This window comes from Colias eurytheme, chromosome 13 (assembly GCF_061535395.1).
Source record: "Colias eurytheme isolate Ceu_HAF_F1 chromosome 13, ilColEury1 Martin Lab GWU primary, whole genome shotgun sequence".
Taxonomy (NCBI): Eukaryota; Metazoa; Arthropoda; class Insecta; order Lepidoptera; family Pieridae; genus Colias; species Colias eurytheme.
In genome coordinates, this window is record NC_142992.1 from 5,847,780 (window position 1) to 5,873,801 (window position 26,022).

The following is a 26,022-nucleotide window of genomic DNA, read 5'->3' on the forward strand; positions in this document are numbered from 1 at the left end:
CAGGTACGATCAGATTTATTAAAAAATACCCCCACGGACTTTGTAACATTAGTTAGACACCTTGCTACCTACCCTCAAATTAATAAAAATAATAAACGACCTTCAAATTCGAGCTCTTTTTGCAGTGACTTTAAGCAGCGTAAAATTGAAACAAATGACCATGTTATGTGCCACAATTGCGGCAAAATGGGGCACTATAAGCGAAATTGTAAATTCCGTCCGCACACTAAGGTTTCACATTCGGAAACGTCTCAATTAAAATGTTCCCCGCCTGTCGATAAAAATGTTCAGTGCACTTATTGTCGCAAATTGGGGCATACAGAGGAGGTGTGTTTCTCTAAACAACGCGACGAAAAATTTAAAAAAAAGTAGTGATATAAAGTCCGTTAATGTGTGTGTGTAGTCAGAATCGCCGCTTGTTAAAATTATTGTTGGTAGATTTCAATTACAAGCCCTCGTAGATGGTGAATCTAACTGCTAGCTCATTCGTAAACCTATCGCTGACGTTATGACCGGTGTACGAGATTTTTTTTCATTTTTTATTTACGCGTTTAACTGGTATTGGTTCCACTTTCACTCATTCTTTTTCCCGTATTTCTTTGCCTATTGATATCGATGATGTTAAAAAAAAAAATTTTTGATGTTTTTACGCGACTCGGGGTAAACTTAATAATTAAAAATAAAGACGTTCACGTTTCTCGCGATGTTCGTGCGCACGTTTGTGCTTTGCAAAGTGCCGATATAGAAGCAATCGATACCTACCTTACGGACATCTAAGATATTGCTCGTTTACGTGCTATTATTGAAAATTTTAATGAGAACTTCGTAAAGGGGAACTCTCAGACGATCGTAACAAAAGGTGAGATGGAAATTAGATTATAAGATCCGAACAAAATAGTGCAGCGTCAACCTTATCGCCTGGCCCCCGCGGAACGCAAGGCCATGATTGACATAATAGTTGACCTCCAGTCTAAAAACATTATCAGCGAGAGTACGTCACCATTTTCAAGCCCGGCGATCCTCGTGAAGAAGAAGGATGGCTCTGACAGGTTGTGTATTGATTTTCGTGAGCTGAATTCGAATACCGTGCGCAATATGTGTGTCATGAAAAGCTGAGTAAATATCCTATGAGTTTACCAGAAATGTCTTATCAATTTGATGATTTGTAATAAGAGTGAGTTTTATTTTTCTAATCGGCCTTAAAAATTAATAATTAAATATTGAGTTATGTTAAAATAAAATGATTAGTCGCCAAAGTAAACGGCATTTGTTGAGATACACGATTGTATTTATTATGTCGACGGTTGCGATATGATGATTTTTCCATTATTTTTGTTGTTGGTGTTTTGGTTAGTAGAAATGTTTACAATTTATTTTGTTGATCAATGCTAATAAAGGATCGCATCCCTAGACGCTTGTTTCTTTTTCCTTTCCTAAGAGGAGCTGATGGCGTAAATTTAGCATTGGAAGCTCCGCGCTTCATGCGAGAGTTTAGCGTTGGAAGCCCTGCGCTTCACGCGTAAATTAAACATTGGAAGCTCCGCGCTTCATGTGTTGGCCTTACATTGGAAGCTCCGCGCTTCATGTGTTGGCACTACATTGGAAGCTTTGCGCTTCATGTATTGGCTCTATTTACATTGGTACTACATTGGAAGCTCCGCGCTTCGTGTGTTTGCTCTAACTACATTGGAAGCTCCGCGCTTCATGTATTGGCTCTATCTACATTGGAAGCTCCGCGCTTCGTGTTTTGGCTCCACATTGGAAGCTCCGCGCTTCATGTGTTGGCTGAATCTACATTGGAAGCTCCGCGCTTCATGTGTTGACTCTATCTACATTGGAAGCTCCGCGCTTCATGTGTTGGCTCAATGTACATTGGAAGCTTCGCGCTTCGTGTGTTGGCTCTATCTACATTGGAAGCTCCGCGCTTCATGTGTTGGTTCTATCCACATTGGAAGCTTCGCGCTTCATGTGTTGGCTCTATCTACATTGGAAGCTTCGCGCTTCGTGTATTGGTTCTATCTACATTGGAAGCTTCGCGCTTCATGTGTTGGCTCTATCTACATTGGAAGCTCCGCGCTTCATGTGTTTGCTCTATCTACATTGGAAGCTCCGCGCTTCATGTGTTTGCTCTAACTACATTGGAAGCTTCGCGATTCATGTGTTTGCTCTAACTACATTGGAAGCTTCGCGCTTCATGTGTTTGCTCTAACTACATTGGAAGCTTCGCGCTTCATGTGTTGGCTCTATCTACATTGGAAGCTTCGCGCTTCATGTGTTGGCTCTATCTACACTGGAAGCTTCGCGCTTCGTATGTTGACTTTACATTGGAAGCTTCGCGCTTCATGTGTTGGCTCTATCTACATTGGAAGCTCCGCGCTTCATGTGTTGACTCTATATGGGAAGCTCCGCGCTTCATGTGTTGGCTCTACATGGGAAGCTTCGCGCTTTATGTAGGTTCTACGTTACAAACCTTGACGAAAAGTTGTGACCAGAGCTAAATAGGTTTAGAAATCGCGCGAGAACGCGCTATTTGTCAGAATGGCCGTGTCGGAGTATTGATTTATTCAGTTGGTAATAACGCCATCTACTGGTAAAGTTGTGAGTTTGAATATTGACATAGTAAGACTTGAAGTTTTAACGAATGAATTTATGACAATGACAAGTGACAATGACATTTTCCTTGAGTCAGTAGTTTGGTAGGTTGGGGGGTGTCAGTTCGAACGACACTTGCCGCCCGACAGCCAACCGCGCCAGTTGTGCGCACTGATTCATTTTATTAGTTACGATCATGGCGGACGTTGAAATTAATCGCGAGGAATCTCCGAAATATATATAGATCAATTTTACTATTCCTTTCCTTGAGCAATTCAATAGATATGTGGGTACTTTTTAAGCGTATCTTAATAATAATTGATATATAGAAAACACGTAATATAAACAAATAAGTGAGAAAAGTAACCACAAGTGAGAACGACCTCTAAACAAAAAGAGAGCAGCATATGAGGGTGTAATTTCGTTTTAAAATAAAACCGCTTTGGTTACACACTCGGACTTAATTTGACCCACGAAAGCGGTTAAGGTTTAAACAGAAAAATAAACACAAAAGTTTATTTAAAGCATTATCTGTGCGACTTGTTTGTCCAACAGCGTTTATAAAAATATGTATGAATTTCAATGTAAATAAAATATTTTGTGTCGTATATTATTTAAATGATACTTGCGGAAAAATAAAACTGACCTGTATATAGCTGTGTTTGTTATGACGCGTCAACCGTGGCCATACAAATGTCTGTTCCTGATTTCACTCCCTTCACCCTTTTATTTTCTTACTAGATTTCCGCCTGCGGCTTCGCCTGCGTTTTCAAAGAAAAACCCGCATAGTTCTCGTTCCTACATACCAAATTTCATTGTTATCGGTTCATTGTGTAGTATTTGTGTGATAGAGTAAAAAACATCCATCCTCACAAACTTTGGCGTTTGTAATATTCAGGAGTCAAAATGCAGGGAAATACGATACATAGATGACCATCGCTTGTAATTAAATAGTATAAAATATCTCAATGCACTACGTATGCATTAATGGTAATCCATACTCTGTTCTTGATTTAATCTAGACAATTCTACGAGAAGAGTCTGAACTTCAGATTAGTCACAGAAGGTTGATAACCTAGTTGTCCGTGCAGAAAATTCGATCACTAAAATACGTGTAAAAATCTGTATCCCAATCACTTATTGGAATTGTATCAATATATTCTCGCAATTTTAGAAGTAGAATGTTTTAAAAATTAAGTATAAAGTTGTGTCTGAACCTCGTTTATCCGAGTTCAGGAACCTAGTAAAAATAAAAGACGTCGTATTGAAAACTATATTCAAAAATGGGTTGTAAAATGTATACATGTTGTATAATGAACCTCAATACTTTAAATATCCTCCTAACTACTATATCTATACAGACGTAATATAATACGGGTTGCTAACCAAGAAATAAACATTTCAAATCGTTTACATAACAATTTACATTTGTATTCTGTCGACAATATTGATATGACCGTCTACATTACCACGAACGATATTATTTGTGACATCAAGCACAAAGCATGGATGCATAATTAATAATGTGCTGACTGTTTACATTTGAAAGACAGCTGTAGCCTTGCTTTATTAATTACTAGCGGTCCGCCCCGGCTTCGCCCGTGGTACATATGTTTACGTTTTCTCTACATAAGAACCATCCTCGTACTTCAAGGAATATAATAAAAAAAGAATTATCGAAATCGGTTCAGCCGTTCTCGAGTTATGCGCTTACCAACACATTTTGCGATTCATTTTTAGGGTTCCGTAGCCAAAATGGCAAAAACGGAACCCTTATAGTTTCGTCATGTCCGTCTGTCCGTCTGTCCGTCTGTCCGTCTGTCACAGCCGATTTACTCGGAAACTATAAGTACTACAGTGATGAAATTTGATGGGAATATGTGTTGTATGAACCGCTACAAAAATATGACACTAAATAGTAAAAAAAAGAATTGGGGGTGGGGCCCCCCATACATGTAACTGAGGGATGAAATTTTTTTTTTCGATGTACATACCCGTGTGGGGTATCAATGGAAAGGTCTTTTAAAATGATATAAAGTTTTCTAAAAAACATTTTTCTTAAAGTGAACGGTTTTTGAGATATCAGCTCTCAAAGTCGTAAAAAGTATGTCCCCCCCCCTCTATTTTTATAACTACGGGGTATAAAATTCTAAAAAAAATAGAGGTGATGCATGCTAATTAACTCTTTCAACGATTTTTGGTTTGATCAAAGTATCTCTTATAGTTTTTGAGATAGGTTGATTTAACTGTAATTTATTATATTTGCTGCTACGGAACCCTTTGTGCGCGAGCCCGACTCGCACTTGGCCGGTTTTATTATTATATATAAGATTACGTTATTGATTGATTGTTCCGGCATTGCATGGGCTACTCTATTTTCATTTTCATCGACGTTTCAAACTTCACTACCAAATTTAGCGAGGTAACCTTTAACGTATTTGAACTTTTGGTTTAATATTTTTGTGAAATAACTTTGTGGTGATTGAAATTTGTGATACATATGAAACGATTATAGGGGATGTTACAATGTAGAGATTTGTGTTTTTAAAGTAATTTCTCAAAATGTGTCGTGTATAGACAATCGTAAGTAAATATTACTTACGATTTTCTATGTCTATGATATCTTTAACGAAATAACAACGGAATATAAAAAAGTTTTAGACATTTTTTATATTAAATTGAGATGTTAGTATTACATTTCTAATTTTCAGGAACATAAGAATGATTGAAAAATATATAGGCTTCAAAACAAAATATTCTTATATATTAGTCCATTATATATTATAGCATGTAAGTGGGAACGCTATTTGTATGAGCTTGAGCTTATATCCTTTTAAAATACACATATACTTTTTAACTATAATTTAAAATCAGTGTTACCTGAATGTTTAAGATGTTGTATCGAGCGTATTTCATATCACTCAACAGCATTCAAGGCCTTCTATCTAGGTTGAGTGGTTGACTTGAACTTATAAGCTTTACTTCTAGCTGAAGGTTAATTCGGAATTAATACTGAAATAATAATGAAAGAATGTATTTTGAACGACTTAAATGCAGTTCGTGTACCTGAGATGTGGTAAGGACCGATTTTTGGTATGAGCATTTTGTAAATAATTAGTTTATTGTTATGAAAGAGTAACTACTCGTATGACTTTAATTAAAAAAAAAATATATATAAAAACAACATTTTGAATGAGTGAAAAACGATAATCTGAAAATTGTCAGGTACTTTCTTCATCGTCAGACGTCAGTTCATTTTTAGAAGTTTGACATGAATGAAAAAGTTAACGAAATTATTTGGCGCCAAAATTCGGTTTTTCTTTATTTATTTTTCGATATATAAACACCAGGGAATTAAGACGAACCTACACAAATCCGTCAAAAAAGATAATTTGTTTTTATTAGTTTATTTCCAAGGAATAATTTAAAAGGCTATCGTAACTCTTAAACCAGAAAACGTCCTCAATCCTGATGAATGTAAATCACCTCTTATCGCTCAAGAGAAAAATGTCTAAATATTAAAACGAGAGCTTTTAGCATTTTATGTGAAGTAGCTCAATTACATAAAACTTCACTTTTCATCTTTTGTTTTCAAAGTAGATAATCAATGAGTTTAAATTAAGTGTTATTGTATTGAAACTTTTATTTCGTTCCAGAACTTTCAACTATAAGTTTCAAGGGAACTACGAATATTAGTTTTGAAACTAATATTTTTCTTTATTCCGCGACCAAAAAGGTTGCACATTGCACAAGCATTCAATTAAAAATGTTACTGGCCAGTTGGATAGGCGCTGGGCGGTTACATAAAAAAAAGAAAATCTTACATAAATATGGCGGGCGGCGAACAGAGTGGCTCGATAAAACTCTACTACTACTAAAAATAGTTTTTTTTAGTATTGGAATTTTAATTAGGCCTTCTCTCTAAGTAATTATCTATTTATTATACAATTCTTTCGGTTATATGCATGTCAAATGGCTATAATTTTTGAACTAATTTAAGTATATAATATTTTATTTTATATCAAAGTAAGTAAAGTGATTAAATACAGTTTGTATATTCTTGAATTTTTCAAAAAATGAATACTTAATTTTCATACTTTTTAAGAATCTCATCAAATCTAAAACAGTTAAACGTGGTTTATTTTAGTGATTATTATTATTCCTATTTCCTTACATAGATTTATTCTTTCCCCACAAGGATCTTACGTGTCAGCCCAACGTAACAGTTCTATGGATGTGTGAAAGGGATTCAAACTCATAAAAGTGAAGTACTGAGAACAGAATATGTATGCTGTCGCTCACACCGAACGGTAAGTAATGTTTATCCGTTGATAAAAGGATTGTGGAAAATTTATCTACCTATTTCTATCATTAATTTTAAAGTATTATATGACTCTATCTCTCAATTAAACACATACACGACATAATATGGCTTATTCTCAAATTACAAATAAGCTATAGAAATCATGATTTTAGTTAAATTTAAATACCCTTTTCTTTTGTATTTTGTAGTTTAAGAATTGATTGATTTTTTTTATTTTGTAATTTATCACAAGAAGCAAATTGAATGTTTTTAACAACATATTCATTTATAGAAAAGGTTTTCAGTTCAATAATTCTACACTATCTCTTTCTTTCTCCATTTTTGCATCGTTAGTTTCACGCTGACAATAAATCGCAAAGTAAATTCTCGAAATATATACTTAGTTGCAATAATTGTAAACATAGTGCAAATGACAACAGCCATTAATGACGATGTATACGGTAGCGAAAGGACAACAAATTCGTTTGCCACTTTGGAAAGGGCAACGGTATTTACAGAAGGGTTTTCCGAATGTCGTTCCGAGGAAAGGTTCTTACTCCCATTGTCTTCCGCCTTTTTCTGGTTGTACTCATTCCTTTTATATGTGTAACCGTTCTGCGGTTTTTTCACAGTTTTGTGGAAAACAGTTTTATAGTCTTACACATCTATAAACTTAATTTTTCATTTGTAAATTGCACATAATATTAATTTAATCGTGACTTAGGTCGATATACAAATAGGCGGTATCAACAAATATCGAATTATTTGGATTTGAACTCAAATATTCTTATGCAATTTATTGCATTTCTTCTTGAAATTTCGAAATAATTAATAGGTATTTTTACTTAATAATAGCCTTTTACATCCACTCTAGACATAACATTTCAAAATAGTAAACATTCTTGTACCTCAAGTGACAAACCCGATTACAGAAAAAAATCTTAAATACATTATATTTCTTAATTGTGCTCAAACAACCCGACCTAGTTTCTCTTATGACAATGTTAGCTTATGTAAACTAATTTGCTAGAGACAAAACCTTTCATAGAAATCATAAAACACACTTAAAAAGGCTGAAAGGTTTAACATAAAGAAACTGCATCATATTTTGCTAGTTTATATCAAAACAAGTGTTCATTATATTAATTAATTCTAAAATTAGATTTGCTTAATAAACCGTTGAATTCAAACTATGCATTTGTTAAATTTTTGAATCTAGATTATTAAGTAATTTATAAATTTATAGGCATAAACTGTATCACATAGCAGTGCATTAAGTAGGTATATGCTATGAATTCAGAATAATCATAATTCCGTAAATTTACCGAAAAAGTCTGAACTAGAAGTCGACCTCAAGTAAATTTTCTTCAAACACATTGGATCGTTTTAGTAAAGTAGGCCTTTGTTGCCAAAACAAAATAAATATTTGGTTCAAATATTCTGATATTACAACCATTTTCTTTGAATTTCGTTGGTTATTTTTGTGCTATAAAACGTCTTTTTATTATATTTCGTATTGTATTAGTGGAAATATTGTTGTACAGAACATGCGTATAAAATAAATGAATAAATTACGTAATTTAACAAGAAAATATAAACACAATCATATTATATGAAAGGAAACTATTAAAATATTTATTTCTCTTATCCCACGTACTACAATTATTTTTTTTACTGAAACTCCTTCGTATATAAAATAATTATCATTTACCATGATTTTCTTCACAAATCAGGATTTTTTCTCAGGATTCAGGTGTCATGCCGCGTGCTGAAACTAGGCTCGAACATGGTTCAAAATTCAAACATTCAGTGTTTGATAAAATTGTGTCAAAATTTATACGTTCTACGGTGCTTTGTTTGATAAACTGATGTGTCGGAAAATTCCATTACATTTTGTATTCTACACAACTCAGCCACAAAATAAAACTATGCAAAAATATAACAACATCATTTCGCTTTAAAAGTATCAGATACTGCACATAAATGCTATAAAATACTAAAGAATGTAAATTCCAACAATAGTATACTACATACATCTTAGCATACAAAACGCTATTTAAAACGAATTACCAACTAAAACGAAAATTTATCGCAAGCTAGCTGTCCCAAGCATTCTATGACTTTGTAGCGAAAACTGCGACAAAAACCAACTTTCACGGACTTTCAATACAAATGCAAAACAGTGCGTGGAAATTCGTAACAGGAATTATATCACAACATGCATGCCTTAAATTTGTACGTTTTTAAATTTTAATTTAAAATACATATTTATAGCTGATGAGGATCGCGGTTTGTGTTTTAATTAATTACGTAGGTAATTGGAATTCGTGTTTGTTATTTGTGTAATTTTACAACGTAAATAACAGCCTTATTTAAACATTTACCAATTTTAACGAGAATTTTTTACAAAACTCTACGCCATGTTGAAATGGGATATCTGAAATGACAAATATTATATTATGTTGATAGTTTTCGTCAATGATATTATATATAGAAACAAGAGGTAGATACGTCATCAACGCACCAAAACTGATTCCGTGAATTGGTCCTATTTGGGACCAATGCAATCAGTCAGATTGTCACCGGTCCCAGTGAGCGCATGTGCCGATAAGTACATTAAAGTTGTCGAAAATGCCTTCCTGTGTGTTCAGACAGTGCACGTATTCGTGCAAAAAAATAAAGAAAGATAAAGGAATATCATATCACAGGAAAATATATTAAATTATTACAGTTTAAGATTAAAAATACATACAATTTACAATTCTTTATGAATGACACTTGCTTGACACTTCTATTGAAATAATGAAAGGGATAAAACATTGCTTCAATCACTAGTGTGACAAAGCTAGCGTACACTGTGTTCAAAGATTATCATGTAGATACGATTATTGAAAATAGAACGGCTATTTTATTACTTTCGATTTGGGTAAATACTTTATTATTTTTATATTTAAATCCACGCAGTGCATGTAGCAAATATATCTATCTATTTATTATATTGTACAATGAAATCGTGATGGCAAAAATGTTTGTTTGCAAAAATGATGTTGAATACATTAAAGAAAAGATTATCGCTACTGACGAAAAATGCTATAATTTGCTTTTCTTTATATAGGTATTGAACATAAATTTTATTTGTATTTTAGATAAAAAAGGCTTATACTTCATCCTTTCTTTTATTTCATCTTTTTTTTTCAACTAGGCACCACTATTATTGAAGTGAAAACTTCTTTAGCGGCGTTGGGTATAAAATCTTAAACTCGCGTCAGGACACGTGGCCTGATCGAAAAAGCGTAAGACGGAATTTTTTTTTTTTAGCCCTTATATTCCATGCGTAAGAACTAAGACGGATACCATTCCAAACTATCAAACATGCTGAACGTTAATAATCAAGTTTTCACTTCTGCCGGCACTCCCGGAGTGCAACCCGTCTTTTTTTTATATCCTACAAGTTGGAGCGATGACCTTGTACGGGTTTCGGGAACTGCCTTGAAACGAATAGCGTAAGATCGGTCCTTATGGAGTTCTATAAGGAGGACTATGCTCAGCAGTGGGTGTTTAATGTTTATCGGGTGAAATAATGATGACCGAAAACGAACACCACAGCTAGTAATAAATACTTAATACAGTTATATCTCCAAAAAAGTTTTTTTCATTTTAATACAACATCATAATAATGATTAAATAGTAAATGAAATTGTCACATTTGTTTTCTTGTGCAGGAAAGGTAACATTTATAACATTGAACCTTCTGTGTCGTTAGTCTATGCCAATTACCATGGCAACTATTTGTTTATTTATATTTAATTGGTGAATTCTTATGACATTTGCTTACACCTGCGCGGAAGTGACAAACTATCTTTGTCTTTTTTGTTTATATCATTTTATTAGGCCCATCTCTCTTACAGTCTGTCAATGTAATAAATTAAGTAAAATGAAACTTGTATTTGTGTGTGCCTGACACTGCATATGAAGCATTTTTTTTGGATATATTCTGAGTATATATAACGTATCTACATAAAATATCATTGGTTTTCGTCCTATAGTAAAAAGCAACGTTCTCAAGTTTTTTGAACTTTCTTTATAGGTCTCATGCTATATAATATAATAATACAATTTCAACCAAATTGGTTCAGTGTTTGCGACATGAAGAAGAGACAGAGTAGCTATCGTATATATTAGTCAGGATTCAATACCAAACGGACTGTCTCAGTTTCGTATTTTAAATAGGTATTACTAGGCCTTATACGTGTTCTATGTACGAAGTAAGCAATATATGTATTTTAGTCGCACTAAGAATTTGCATGTGAATTGTTTCCGTTTCGCTGTAAGGTTAATGAAGAAACAGTTTTGTTTCTCTTTTTGTAATTCTTTCTTTTCCGCAATTAAACTTGGCGCTAGTTATAAGTGGAATGCCCAAGGCAAGTTTTTGGTGTTATTAAAAAACGCGAAGGCCGTTGCAACGAATTTTATATTCGACATAGACTTAAATTTTTGTGACTGTTCAATTTATAAAAAAAAAAGATGAAATAGGGGATACCATAGATGAATATTATGCTCGTTATTTATTATCCCTTTAAAAAGAAAGAAAAAGTATTAAACTACTCTCTAAATCAAAAGTCTCTCTCTAAATATACTTTTTAATTAAACTTCTGTTTTATTTCTATTAACTGTACAAAGTTTCAACACTTAAGACATCACGATCTCCAGGATCTCACAACTTCAAGAGTTGATCCCACTTTAATTCTAAAATATTAGCAGTCTCAACAATTTCAATTTATCCAGACAATAGAGACAAAAGTGTCAACAAAACAGCAAAAACAAAGAACAATTCATCCACTTTGTCACTGCCATTTGTCGTAATTGTTAAGATAAGTTTGGTCCCGGTCCACCCTTTTCTGATAACGTGTCATTTTTTACAATGATAGGGATTTTCGTTGTTTAGGACGTGTATAGCGTAGGGTTCTGTCGACTCGCAACCTGCTTGTGACGGACCTCTGGGTAAATAAGTAAAATATCCAGCGAGCCTTTCTTAATTGATTACGCTGTAAGTAAATGGCAAAAATATAATTGCCTGCAATATAAATAGGTTCATGGTAAAAACATACTATATTAAAATTTTTGTCGCATTTCTGTTGTATTATAAATTATAATAGGTATTATTTTAATTTATTAGGAAAAAGTTGTGTGTAGTGTTATACCACTTATTGTGGATAATTCATAATAAAATCGCTTTTGCAAAGATGCAAAAAGACTTAATAAAAAATACCCAAATTATTTATTATTTGACCACTAGTAAGTATGTACACTTAGTTCTATTTAGTGGGGAGATCCTTCTCTATTGGATATATGATTTATTTTATCTTCCCTGAAATATATGGACAGGAAGAAGGTGATATAAAATATCAGAAAACCACACGAGACTTCACTCGGAAATATTTTATGTTCCTTATACAAGCTAGCCCAGCCCCTATTTCCTATATTTCACAAAAATATTATTTTTGCGACAAAATGCCAAAATTCAAAAAGTCATATTTTATTAAATTTTTAATAACACTACTTATTAACAGTAGGTTGATAATAATACCTGCTCAAGTTATTAAAAATCGCATGCTTTGAATTTTAAATGAGTGGTTACGTATAACACTACTTCAACAAATTTTTTGCATTTTATTTTAAACGATTTATAAGATGAAACTTTAAGAAACTTATAAAACGGCTATTAAATATTTTAGATTTCGTTCACATCTGGCTCGAAGAAAATTCTCACAAATGTAAATTGAATTTAAACTTTTAATATAAATTTTATGTTATTTTTTAATATCTATAACTCGTTAAAACGTTCTCATTTCCAGGAGTATCTTTTAATAACTTTAATAAAATAGTTTTGGATTCATTCCGAACATCTTCTTTTAACAAGAATTTATAATCATTTCTACTTTCATAACTGTTTTATAACGAGATAAAATAAACTCTATATCGAATATAAAACTTATAATTACTTATTAGGTAGTAGGTACGTCATAAGCATGTCATAACTTTCAAATGTATCTAATCTGTAATCATAAAATAATTAAAATTGGTCAAGTTCCCCTAACAACTAACAAGCTATCTTTACTCTTATATTTTACTAATGGAATTTCTTTTCATATTGCTAGAGAAATCGTTGTTACAAAAGTTACATCAAAATATGTATGTATAACAATATGAGTTGCTGTATACGAACAGTAAAAGTTATAACTGACTTCATACATTTTTTATTTTGCCATCAACACATTTGCCATAACGACTTATGAAAACTTTTACAGAATTTTCATAAACAGAATATGTTGATTAATGATTGCCTTTCGCTATATTAATTCAAAAGAAGATATTCAATCAATTCCATAAATGTTAAGCAAATACTTATAATTTGTTTAAAATAATAGATTAAAGAGGTTCACTGCGTATATGAACTAATATGTTACATTAATTAATTCTATATAGAATAGACCTAAGAAGACTAAGGGCCGATTTACAATGCTTTGATAAAACTTATTCGTCGAATAATGTATAACACTACCATTTTAAAAACGTATTCTAATTGCCCGTATTTGACAGTTTACGTGACATTTTAATATTATCGTGTAATACTTTATTGGACGGATAAGTTTTATCCAAGCATTGAAAAATCAGCCCTTAGAAAATAAATTAACAGAAACGTCGCCTTATGCTAATCGCCGCAACCCGACCGCAAGCATTTGTTGTCGATATCCTATCTTAAATAGGGTTTGAACTGGGATAATAGAATACTGGGATAAGTGGTTAAAAAACGTGCACGATAAACAAAGTCTAGCCTTAGGGCAGTTATGTAAAGGTGTATATGACTTATAAGCTCATGTTTTGTTAAAGGTTTACTCATTTTTATTTCCGTCTCTTATTTTTATTTATGTTCCTACTTCCTAGTGTGAGATGGCATGAATTTGATTTCTATTTAACGATCCTATGTGAGCAATAGGTAAAACAATAGTCATAATAAAACAACCAAAGAATTAACGAAAGAACTAAAAAACACGCTATAAGTTATGAAATTATTGTAACCAATTGTTGAGGAGTGTACAAAGTTTGAATTAAATGTGTCCGTTTAAATTGGGTCAAAATCAAGTCGGAATGTTGAAGTTGAGTATAAACTTACTATAAACATTTCAATTCGAAACAGCTCATATTACGAGTAAAGCTAATAAAATAAAAGCGTGTTATATAGATTACCACTTCAATACTTTAAATTAAACACTAGGCAATAGAGAATCAATTGAGAATTAGTACAAGATTATATGGCTAAATATGAATAAATGAATTATGAATACAATGAAAGACGGAGTGAATAAATTTATAGGCCACATTCGTACAATTTAGATTTAGTAATAATGCCTAGATATCTGCTGTATTTTTGCGGTGCCTAGAAAAAGGCACAACATACTTAATTTGAATATTTTACAGTTCAATAAATAAGAAAATTACTTGGGTATATTTCGTCCACTGGGTAAAAGCTTTTTATACATTCAAATTAGCTTTTGCATCAAAAGGGCATGCATAATGGCATAAACTTTATATATATATATATATATATATATATATATTATATATATGTAATAATGTATTTAAATAAATAGTGTTGAATAATATGAATATGTTTAAACGTTGATTGGTTTTTTTTATTAATTATATAGTAAACTAGCTGTGCCCCGCGGTTTTACTCACGTTGATCCGCTCCTGTTGGTCTTAGCGATACATAGCCTTCCTCAATAAATGGGCTATCTAACACCGAAAGAATTATTCAAATCGGACTAGTTGTTCCTGAGATAAGCGCGTTCAAACCAACAAACTCTTCAGCTTTATAATATTGGTATAGATGTAGCAAGCCTTATTTTGTATGACAAACAACTCTCATCAACGGTTGCACAAGGTAAAAAAACATAATTGTATTAATTCAAGTAATGAAACACATTTACGTATTATAATATCAACCAGATATTTTCCAAATCCAATCAGCCATTTTGTGGAAATTACTGTAACGTCTATGAATTTAGCGTAGAGACTATATTATGATGTGCTTTTCAAAGCTATCTCTTAAATCATTTGAGATTTTTCTTACTTTAATATTTGCCACATAGGATAAAAAATATATAATACCTATTCTAACAAACTCCGTACAGGTGATCCTATTACAAAGAACTATTCCTTTGACAATTTTCCAATTCAAGTAGAACCACCTGATTCAAGACCTTATTATACTTTATAAATGTACTGGAAAATTCTTCAACCATTATTATAATTTATTGCAAAGATTTATTCGACTCTCAACCATCAGGACCCGTAAATCTGAACTCGGAGTTTCAAAAACTTTATAATCACCAGACCTTCGAATATTTTTCACGCATTTTTTTCCTTTATTAACTATAATTTCTGTTCGCAAGGAGTTTTAAAGTTCAATTTAACGTAAGTTATATTTCTATTCAAACTTTTGTGGTGTGGTGTATTTTCATATATTTCATATTTTTTTAAAGAAATAAAGCAGATGATCGTACCTTTTATTTTATTTCATTCGTTTCAATTCAGTAAATACGGGTTGTAATGTAGATGCTAACCATCGTAAGTATTGCTTATTTATGTACCTAATCACTGCCTTTAACATTATATGTGTTTTTAGGTTATACAGATTCTATTAGTCCATGGTTATACATAGATTCTTCAAAATACGTTAGCGCTAACATATAAGCGATAGCTTACAAAAAATCATTTTATAGGATCAAATAAACTGTCGCGAAAAATTTAGAAGTGCGTTTTGATTGAAGTAAAGTAAGTATTAATGTTTCTTTATTGTTGTATCATATCTTTCATATCAATGTAATAATACATTTCTTATAATAATTACGCTTATATCTCTTTATTTCAAAATCTTAGCCAGCTTCTGAGTTCTGTATCTACTAATACCACAAAAACCGGCACATAAGGATCGCATATTTAAGGCTACAGATGCTCTGACCTTTTCCAATTCATTCCCTACAATTGATGATATCGTGATCCGTGACTGCGAGAAAAGAACGGAAACCGGTTACTTACAGCCAACGAAGGAAATGAAGGCGCTGGAACATTATTTCTATAGAACATAGGTACTAGATAAAATGTTCTTAGAAACTGGGAATTCGCCAAGCTGTTCATAATATATAAATATGCTTTAAAGCAATATTATCAAAGCCAGAGTTTCAGACATTTGTTACTGATTTTTATACAGAAATTTTACAAGTTTGCAAAGATACATTTTTGAGTTTAAATACGAGTATTAGGTATAACGCGAATCATGTAAAAAGAACGCTGGATGAAAGTGATGGTGTGTGTTTTGCATGTATCGAGTTTAGCACGAAAGTTATTTGCTGCTTATTTTATTTTTGAAGTAGGCTCTTGAGTCGTGGCTTCGCAACTACATATTTGTTATTCTTATAACACATAACACCAAATAGACCAATAAATCGCCAATGCGCAGCTTAACCGTCAGCGTTCTTTTTACATGACGTGAACATATAGGTATGTTGTACATTGCCAGATTACCGAATGTTTTCTCGTGTGTAAAATTCATATCCTCTAGGGTTTTTATTTTTATCGTCACATTTGTTTCGTTAAAGGAAATTCTCGACGCAGAACGGTCATATATTTTTATGTAACAGTGTAAATTGTATGCGCCTTTGAGTAAGAGGGAATTGCGACGCAACGGTGTCATCACTTTAGATAGAAGGGCCCAAAATGTTGATAGCTATCGCATAGCTGCGTATAGCTATAAACTCTTGTGTTGGTATAATCTTCTTGTAAATACAATCTGGTTCGGGTTTAAAAAATACATTTTGTTTAGTTGGGCACTTATTTTTTGTACTTTCATGTGCACGTGCACGCAGGACGTCTAAATAAAATTAGTTGCGAATTACGTATTTAAAAAAAAATGTATGAAACATCATGTATATTGTTGTTTTCCTTGAATCAGTTGTATAATTGTTTTAGCTTTTTCTATAACCTATTGAAACGTTACATCGTTTTCATAATATTTGTATGATCAATATGAGAGAATGGGCACTGGGATGAGTGTGAAAATAACATTTCACTATTCTTTCTAGAATAAACGTGGTTTTGATAGTATTATTTACATAACATTATATTATATTACAATTGTTACGATAAAATGCTTGAATCAGATATGCGTATCTGCTTAAGGTTGTGTTGATATAAAAGAGCGTTAGCGTACAAATAATATAATAAATAATATTTTCCTAAAATCCTTTCTAAAGAGATACCTACGTCAATAACTTTATGCATGCAAAGAGATGCAAAGTCGTAGCGCGATTGGTTTAAAATTGACAAATTTTGTACAAACTTTCATTCCCTAATTTATCCCCTTAGGGGTAGAATTTATCCTTTCTTAGCGGATGCCTACGTCCTAACATCTACCTGCATACCAAATTTCAGCCCGATCCGTTCAGTGGTTTAGGCTGTGCGTTGATAGATCACTATATCAGTCAATCACCTTTGAGTTTTATATACGCGGTATACCTATTTAGATTATTTTCCATATTCGCTTATCGCTATACATGAGGCTACAAGCTGAGAAGCCATGATGATACTACCACATTTGTTATGAGCATGTTCTCAAATGTAATCATGAAAGCTTTGTCATGTAACGGGTTCCATTCCGCTTATTGTTGTATCAAGTAAAGATATACAAAGTAAACTTTATTGTTATGGATAATATGTTTATAATTTGATAGAATAAAATATTTTAATTCATATATCTTTAATTTAGTTTCTCTCATTCGGTTCTCCGGACGAAATCGCTGTGTGACCATAAATTGTTTTAATTAATTATTTATATTAAGTACCTAATTCAATTCAGTAGGTAAATTATTTTTTTTTGTTAATACTTTTACATTAATATTTAATTGTAACAGAGCATAAATATTAATAGAGATATTAGGGACCTCAATCTAATAACCAAAATATTTACATTATCACAAAGAAAACGGGAAATTAATAGAAATGCCATAGTTTTCTATAACTAATTGTAATTTAGAATAGTTATATACGTAGAAGTCTTTAGCATTTTTATCTCAATGTAATTTATTGAAGTTTGAAAAAACAGATTTGAATATAGACAAAATTCAACTCTATCCTAATTTCCCAGCGGTAAACGCAAAGAAGGAACAGTTTTATTATGTCCCGGCGTAAAACAAATTTTTGAATCAAGAGATCGCAAATTTTACCAGACTGATTGTAATATAAATTCCACGAGAACCTCAATAAGCTCCCAATTATATAGAGCGGTGGGTTGTTTTAGATCTAAATGGGATATTGAAATAAACCTCCGAATCGCGAGGGATTTCGCCTTGTATTCGTGGAACGGATTATAAGTTTACTCACGTTGTTTTAATATGCAGAAATATACTTTTTTAGCAGATATAGGTATTAGGTACTAAGCTGCGTCTACGCTAGGAGAGCCGAGCACGAGCGGAGCACGAGCCGAACACAATTCGTCTAGTGTGGACCAACTTACAAGCCGAGACAACACAGGAATACGAAAACACGAAGCCGAGAACGGCTCTATCTGCCTTCAAGATTTTGATTCCAATTTCTGTAAACGATATCGTGATTGTAAACTGTTCACCGCTTAGTATTCTTTGATAAATGTTTTTACACGCTTTATATTAGCTTCACCTGTATGTTTGTAACCGACTTCTTTGGGCGCGATTTTGACCCACTTTAAACGGCCAGATTTCGTTCAAACTTTGTAGATTTATTTAGGACCGATGACAATACACTAATTTGATAAAATAATTAATAATAGTTAAAAAAAAAAAAAAACACGCGTTTTATAGAAAACCGAACTAAAAGCGTGTTTTTTAGTTTTGTTAAACTATTATTATTATTTTAACATTAAACGCTTTCCATCTACGTAGTTTAGCCGTAGTTTACGTAGGTATTTGTAATTTATAAGGTATCCGTGTCGTTTCGTTCAGCTCTGTACTAGGCCTAAATTTAAATTGATTACTTTGAAGTCCTTCCTACTCTATTAATAAGATCTTTAAAAACATCCAGTAACAGATAGTTATGATTCAATTTCAATTTTTCAGACTACAGTCTCATTTTTAGTAGACGAAAAAATATTAAAGCTCACTTTACTAAATTAAACAATGAATTACAATGATACGAATACATAATTAATGTTATCATATAATGGATTCTTTATAAAAATAAGTGAAAACGTTTTCTCCTTAAATAAATATAACATCGTATTCTACAAAAGTAAAGTTATCTCCAAGAGGCTATATAACAGCGTCACATTATTTCGCCTTGCAAATAAATACGAGCAAAATTTGCTTACATTTTCTTGCTTACTTGTTGTTTGTTATCTTAAATAAACAGGCAAGTCAGTTGAGGACCTTTTTGAACATATCGAAGTTATAAAGAGTTATTTCGCAAACTTGCCGTAATTTTGTTATATTAGCACGAATGTAACCTGTACCTACGTGTTTTGAATTTAATTGAAGACAATAATTTTATTATAATATCTAAACACACACACAATAAATCGTTACTTTGTAATAATGTACAATGTATTATTGAAGTAACTGATTGCAGTCGAGATGGTTAAATTAATGAAAATTTAAAATAACACAGTGCACAGGAGTGCACATAAACTTAGTCAATTTATAATAAGATACTAACATGCATTGGTTATAGATGTTGTACTACCATTGAGGATAAAAACACAGAAGTTAAACCATAAATATCATGAGGTGAATACTGAATAGGTAGGTACTCCTTTGGTTGTTACGGTTGAAATTTTTCCAATTTGCGTAGTGGCATAAATCTATCATCTCTAGACTGTTTAATCTTGTATTCGGAAACGAATGCCTTCAAAAATCATAGTTCTATAGTACGGCATATCAAAGATATTTGTTAATTCTCAAATTTAAAACCATTTCCTATTTCAGTAACCTATGCCTTCGATCTGAAAGAATCTTCCAGGCAATTCTAGTGTATCTTATATATTAAGCCCAAGAGTGCTATTTTGGGAAGATAAGAGCCGGATCGTGCCTTCGCGTATTATACCATATTATACTCTCAATGTAAGTTATGTTATGCGAGAGGTTTAACGATATAGCCGCTCTAAGATTATAGAATTTGACCGCCTCGTTGACCTAATGGTGAAAAGGTTTTGAAAGAGTTCAGAGTGCGCCTGAATTTGCACTATTTCGTGTAAGTATACTTACTTATAATATTATGTCCGTAATTTTACTGTAATGTAGCCTAGGTATATTTGCGAAAACTTTTGTCTTGGGAAATAATGGCTGTTTATTTGTTTTTTATATTTAGTTTTTAGCATTCAAATGCTTTGTAAATGAGAAATTTCTAAACTTTGTTCTTATTTCATGCTTTAGCTAGGAAATTAACTGTCTGGGGGTTTTTGTTGTTGGACACAATTTTCTCTTCGTCGTTGATGCAATTTTACTGGCAGTAAAGTTGGGCTGATTAAATAATACAAAATAAGTTAGATAGGTATGCTTATATTTGTTGTTGCCTGTGTTTGATTATATTTTTAGTGCAAGTCATTTGATATATTTTTTAATTTAACTTCAATACTAATTTAAAAATATCAGTATTTTTAAAACAAATAATTCTTCATGGTGAGATGCGTGTAGTTTTAGGCATCCTATGTTTTGTTCCCAAGTTTGATCACGAGATGTTACGTGAGTTAAGAAATGCTCTTAGACATACGCAGGGTTTCCAATACATAATTTTGAATATTTATATCTTATATACTACGTCGGTTTTTTAGGTGGTTGGTTAGACTTGTTTCCTTTTTTTTTTGATGTCAGTTAAAAAAAATCTGCAAAAATCTTAGATACGGATACTGCAATTTAATATCAATGACGTGCATACATACACGTATAACTCAAGGGTCGGCAGATTGATTCAATTAGTACATGCGCCGGCGCACGTTGACTCAAGTGTGAGACTCCACCCAATATTTTATAGTACAAGAGCCTAATAAAATCCAGTGAATTAAATTTAAAGTTATGGTGTGATGTTGTTTTTTTATAAATGATGAAGGTGGATGAAGGAAGTACATTAATTAATATTGAATGTTACTTAAACAAGTCAATAACTGCGTTAAAAACAACCGACTTCAAACTTGCACTTGCAACATTTACAAATACAGACAAAAATGCTCATAAAATAAAAACTACTGGGCCTATCCGAATAAAATTTTTACGGGACCAATTCGACACCATCCCGCATCGAACAAAAAAAGAATCATGTAAATCGGTTCAGAAACCACGGAGTAATCGGTGTACATACATTAAAAAAAAAAAAAAAAAAAAAAAAACATACCGGCCGAATTGATAACCTCCTCCTTTTTTTTGAAGTCGGTTAAAAAAACACATAACCTTTATCTTGTAACTGATAATGAACAAAATCATTTCTTTTATACTTTCACTAATTTGCATGAAATACATAATGCTTTCTAATTCTTATACAGAAAGAAGTTAATTAAGAAAGAATGTAATTTCGTTAATTGACGCACATAAATAGAATTTCATGCATCCATCTGCATCGTACTGTCACAGGTACTGTTCTATTTTGTTCTTTCGACCGTTGAATGTATGACTGCGACTCTTTGGCTAAAAGTAGAAAGCCATAAAATTCGGGGAGCCTACGTGATTTAAGCCATGTACGATGCATTCGTTCTCTTGTTCTATCGAAAACTGGCTTATGGGAACAATCAATGGATTTATTTAGGATTTTAGACACTACGTAGGTATGTTATAAATCTGGAGGTTGGAAAAGTAGCATTAATTTATATTATCAAAGGTTGGAAAAGTAGCATTAATTTATATTATTTTAACTTATGTTAAAAAGTAGAGAAACACAGTTCGCATATTTTCCAAGTTTGAATATTATTTATTTATTTATTTTTTATTTTTTACATACATAGATTCCTTACAGCTATTTGTATTACAATATTTATAATTAACTTTAACAATATTTATAATTATACTACGTATTTTTTTTACAAAGAGCACAAAAACAAATTAGGATCATAATTTCGACAGTATTTTTTTCTTAGGCGGCTTATACATAGAATACGTAGGTAATTTATAATTCTTTGCTTCCGTTCATAATTTAAATATGTAACATTAGAAAAATAATAACTCGGAGCACCAAATATTGGCAAATATTAGATTTTTTTTATATTGTAATAACAAGTCCGTCCGACATAATTGTAAATATTACATTTTACTTTTTCTTCTTCTTGCAGTTAATAGTAAATAGTTAAAATGTTTAACAAAATGAATCTCGAAAATTCATATTTAGATTTTTAATAATCAAAATTTCATCAAAATTAACTTAGTGCAGTTGCGAATATGAACGTTCCTCCGGACCTTGGTGCTTCATTAAAACAAAAAACGTAAACAAAGGCAATGTCCAAAGTTCAATGCTAGTGTTGTGCTTGTGCTGTGATTATATCGATTGATAAAATTTCGGCACACAAGTTATTTCTTACCCCTTTTGTAAAGTTATACAATAAATAACAATAAACGAAATACCAATAGCTAAATACAAATACAAAATATAGTTAATAATAAAATTATGATACTTTTAAGAATGGAGTTTCCTCTTTAACTATTAACACGTTCACTGCGGCATGTCCAGTATCGGGCCATCAGCGACTACACCACAGTGCGGCGCCCAAAATCGCAGTTTTCACCGTGGTGCGGCGAGGTTTTTTATATGTTAATCAATGACTAGAAAAGAGACAAATATATTTTTGTGATCACAGTTTGAAGTAGGACTCAATTTCGTTTAAAAATCGTATGGCAAAATATTGGACCAACGCATAGAAAAGAAACCGTTTCTTTTGTGTGCGGCATGTCAAATATTTTGCCATGGACAAGCACCTCATGCCGCACTGTACTGCGAGCGCGCCGCGTGTCAGTCTCGCATAGTGATGCACCAGGACCGAAGCACTTTTCTTTTGAGTTTTTTTAAATGACAATGATACCTTAAAGGCTTTAGTTTTTTTACTTTCTTTTATTTCGTAGCATAAATGCAAAAATGTGATGACAGTTGTGAAAATAATATAAAACATTAAAACAAAAGTTAGTGAACAAATTAAAACAAAAGTTACTGAACAATTTCCTGATAGTACTCTATCAAGTACCTTGTTTTATATGTGTTTTTTTTTGTATCGACGATCTCGTTATCTGTTAACAAACAGACTGAAATATACAAAATTGATTTATATCGATATCGATGTTTTATTTTACAGTGTTTCCCATCGCTATTACTGTAAACATGCCGTATCAACGCAGTGCGGGATGGCAAATAATTTTTCACAAAATCAGGGGTTTACATTTTTCCTCATATCTTTTAAACTATTCGGTCAAACTAAAAGCTATTCATGCGGTATATTCTAGACTATATATACTACTATCTGAAAAAAATTTTTTTGAAATATCTTGAAATTTCATGAAATTATTAACCTTCAAAGTCAGAAGGTGCGATGTGATAAAAATGGCTCATGGCGCACAGTGGTGAACTTGCCGATGTGAAGTATGGAAGACATGCCGCAACAACGGTAAGTTTGGCATTTTAGGTGCCGCAGTGAACGTGTTAATAATGAAAACATTTACATAATCTACATTATGAAATTAAAGTATTTACTCAATCGATTATTATAAATGAGTTGAATAATAACGTGGCTTCTTATTTTATATCGACAAGTGCACCGTCGATATCGAAACCGCTACAACACTACCGATGTATACAGAACGGACGCCACTCACACGCACTACACGTGAACCTCTCGGAGTGACAACACTATAGTAAATAAATAAACGGTTTTTGACTTGTTGTTCGAAGTATTATGTGAAAAGTGGTTTTAAGTTGAAATTGATATAAATAGTATTGTAAACATGGCAACGGGAAGCATTTTACGACAATGCATGTGAGTATTCATTTTTTTTTATCAAAGTTATTTTGTTTTTAATTTTTCAGTCAAATGAAGGGCTTTAAATAATGTAATTTGTTTTCAATAAAAAGCTTATATATTTAGAGAAATTGCAGTTTTTATAGTGGTAGACAGGTTTTTAAAAGTGATTCTTGAATTAAAATTTAGCGCAGACGTTCGCTAATTCGCTAGTCGTGAATCGTAAAATAGCGCGACAACCTTTTAAAATTCAAGCTGTAGCTGTATATTTTTATTTTTATTACCATATTTGACCATTTTCGACATTTTTATTATTTAATAAAAATGTCGGTAATATGTTGATAGTATAATATTTATTATATTATATAATAGTTACCAATTTTTTTTAATCTTTGAGCGTTTGACATTTGACAACCTATACTTTCCCGCCAAAATAAATTTTTTCTCGAAAAATAAAAACGTGCAAAACAATGTGCAAAACAGAAAAAAAAAAACATTATACGGTCATTGATCTCTAAGTGCGAGTGACTTTACATTCCTAACTGCATTTGGCATAAAATGGATGGATATGAAATTCATTTTGCAGTAGCGCCGGCCGCTAATTCTTGGAAAAATAATAATGCAAAAATTTTGCTGTGTATTTATGAAACAATATAATATTATGTGTGAAATTGAATAATAAAAGAACAATTAATTAATTAAAACCTAAGGCATTTTCCTTTTGTAAGGTATGTCAAATACATATATTTATATATCTGATACCTACAGTTTGTTATAAATACTGTTCCATTCACTAAAAGTACTTAATATAAATTTCCTATTATCGCGAATGTAGAAATGTGAACCGCTTTCGCAAATAATGTTAATCAAGTTGATAGTTAAAAAAGCAGTGCTAGACTTGTCTACTTTCACTACTGTCTGATATATTTCGCGTCTGCAAATAACAGGTTAAGCGTATACAAAATTATCTAATAAATAGCAACTGTTACGTAGGTACCTGTCTCCAATTGATATCTAGGTGAAATTTAAATGAATTATACCCGAGCTTTACCGTTTACGTACACCTATTTATGTTGTATTTTATAAAATTAAACATGAAAAAAAGAAAGCGTAACGTTATTACTACTACACACAACTACATATTGCCAATTAAAATGTCTTTGTACTAAAACTTTTATTGCTTACTGATATAATATTATTATACAAGTAGGTGCATAATATTAATTATTATTTAGTAAGCCACTTACTAAGCTTATGTACAGTATTGTTTTCATTGAAAAATATTCCACTGTTTCATGAATTTTAAACTGAAACCGTAAAGTAAAAATAACTTGGAAGTTTAATGAAATTCAAACAACTTTTAAAAATATGGAAACATTATTTCAATGTAAAGAACATTGAAATAAAGAAGTAAATTTAGAATGAATGCAGGAGCGGTAGATGAATGATGAATGTTATTAGTGTAGCCTTTTGAATCATATTGTATTTTATTTTTCATGTCTTTTAATGTCGTGGAGAGATTTATAAACAATCGGATAGAAATTGATTAGCTGCTAACTTTTTTTTCAGAACGTTATTCAAATATTTTACATTTATAGGCATCTCATATAGGCATCTTTTTATTGTTCCAAATAAAGAATTTTGAATTTTTTTTTTGAATCTAGATATATAATCTTAAGTGGAGACATTCAAACAAACCAAAAATTATAAGAATCCGTACTTCCATATTCTAGAGCAATAAGTAAAGTACCTAACTAGCCATACTTTGGGGTCAGAATCTTAAAGTTCTTAAACTATAAGATTTTAGTCCAGAGATAATTTTTTGTTATTTCATAGTATAAGAGTACATTTAACTGTTTCGTTCCCTTATGAGTCATATAGAACCCTGTTATGGCCGTTGTTATAAATGCAATACGCAACCGCCGGATAAAACCAGTTCAGTAATTGCAGACCGTTGTTTTTCCTTCTTGTCCTTGAACTTGAGCGATGTATTGAATTCCATATTATAGACAAAGAGCTTGTACACTTAATTGTTTATGATTATTAAATACGATTAGTCAAAACTTATACTCTCAGGGCGTGCGCGATTTCAAGGTACTTTCATTCATAC

At 31.9% G+C, this 26,022-nt stretch overlaps 1 protein-coding gene across 1 annotated transcript in view; it reads left to right on the forward strand.

The window, feature by feature from the left end:
- The first annotated feature begins 942 nt into the window (after positions 1-942).
- LOC149903393 (putative cytochrome P450 49a1) overlaps positions 943-26,022 on the forward strand; it is a 46,583-nt gene continuing 21,503 nt past the window's right edge. Inside the window, exon 1 of the mRNA XM_090108917.1 lies at positions 943-1,086. Coding sequence (XP_089965043.1) covers positions 943-1,086 — 144 coding nt within the window. The remainder of the gene's footprint in view (positions 1,087-26,022) is intronic.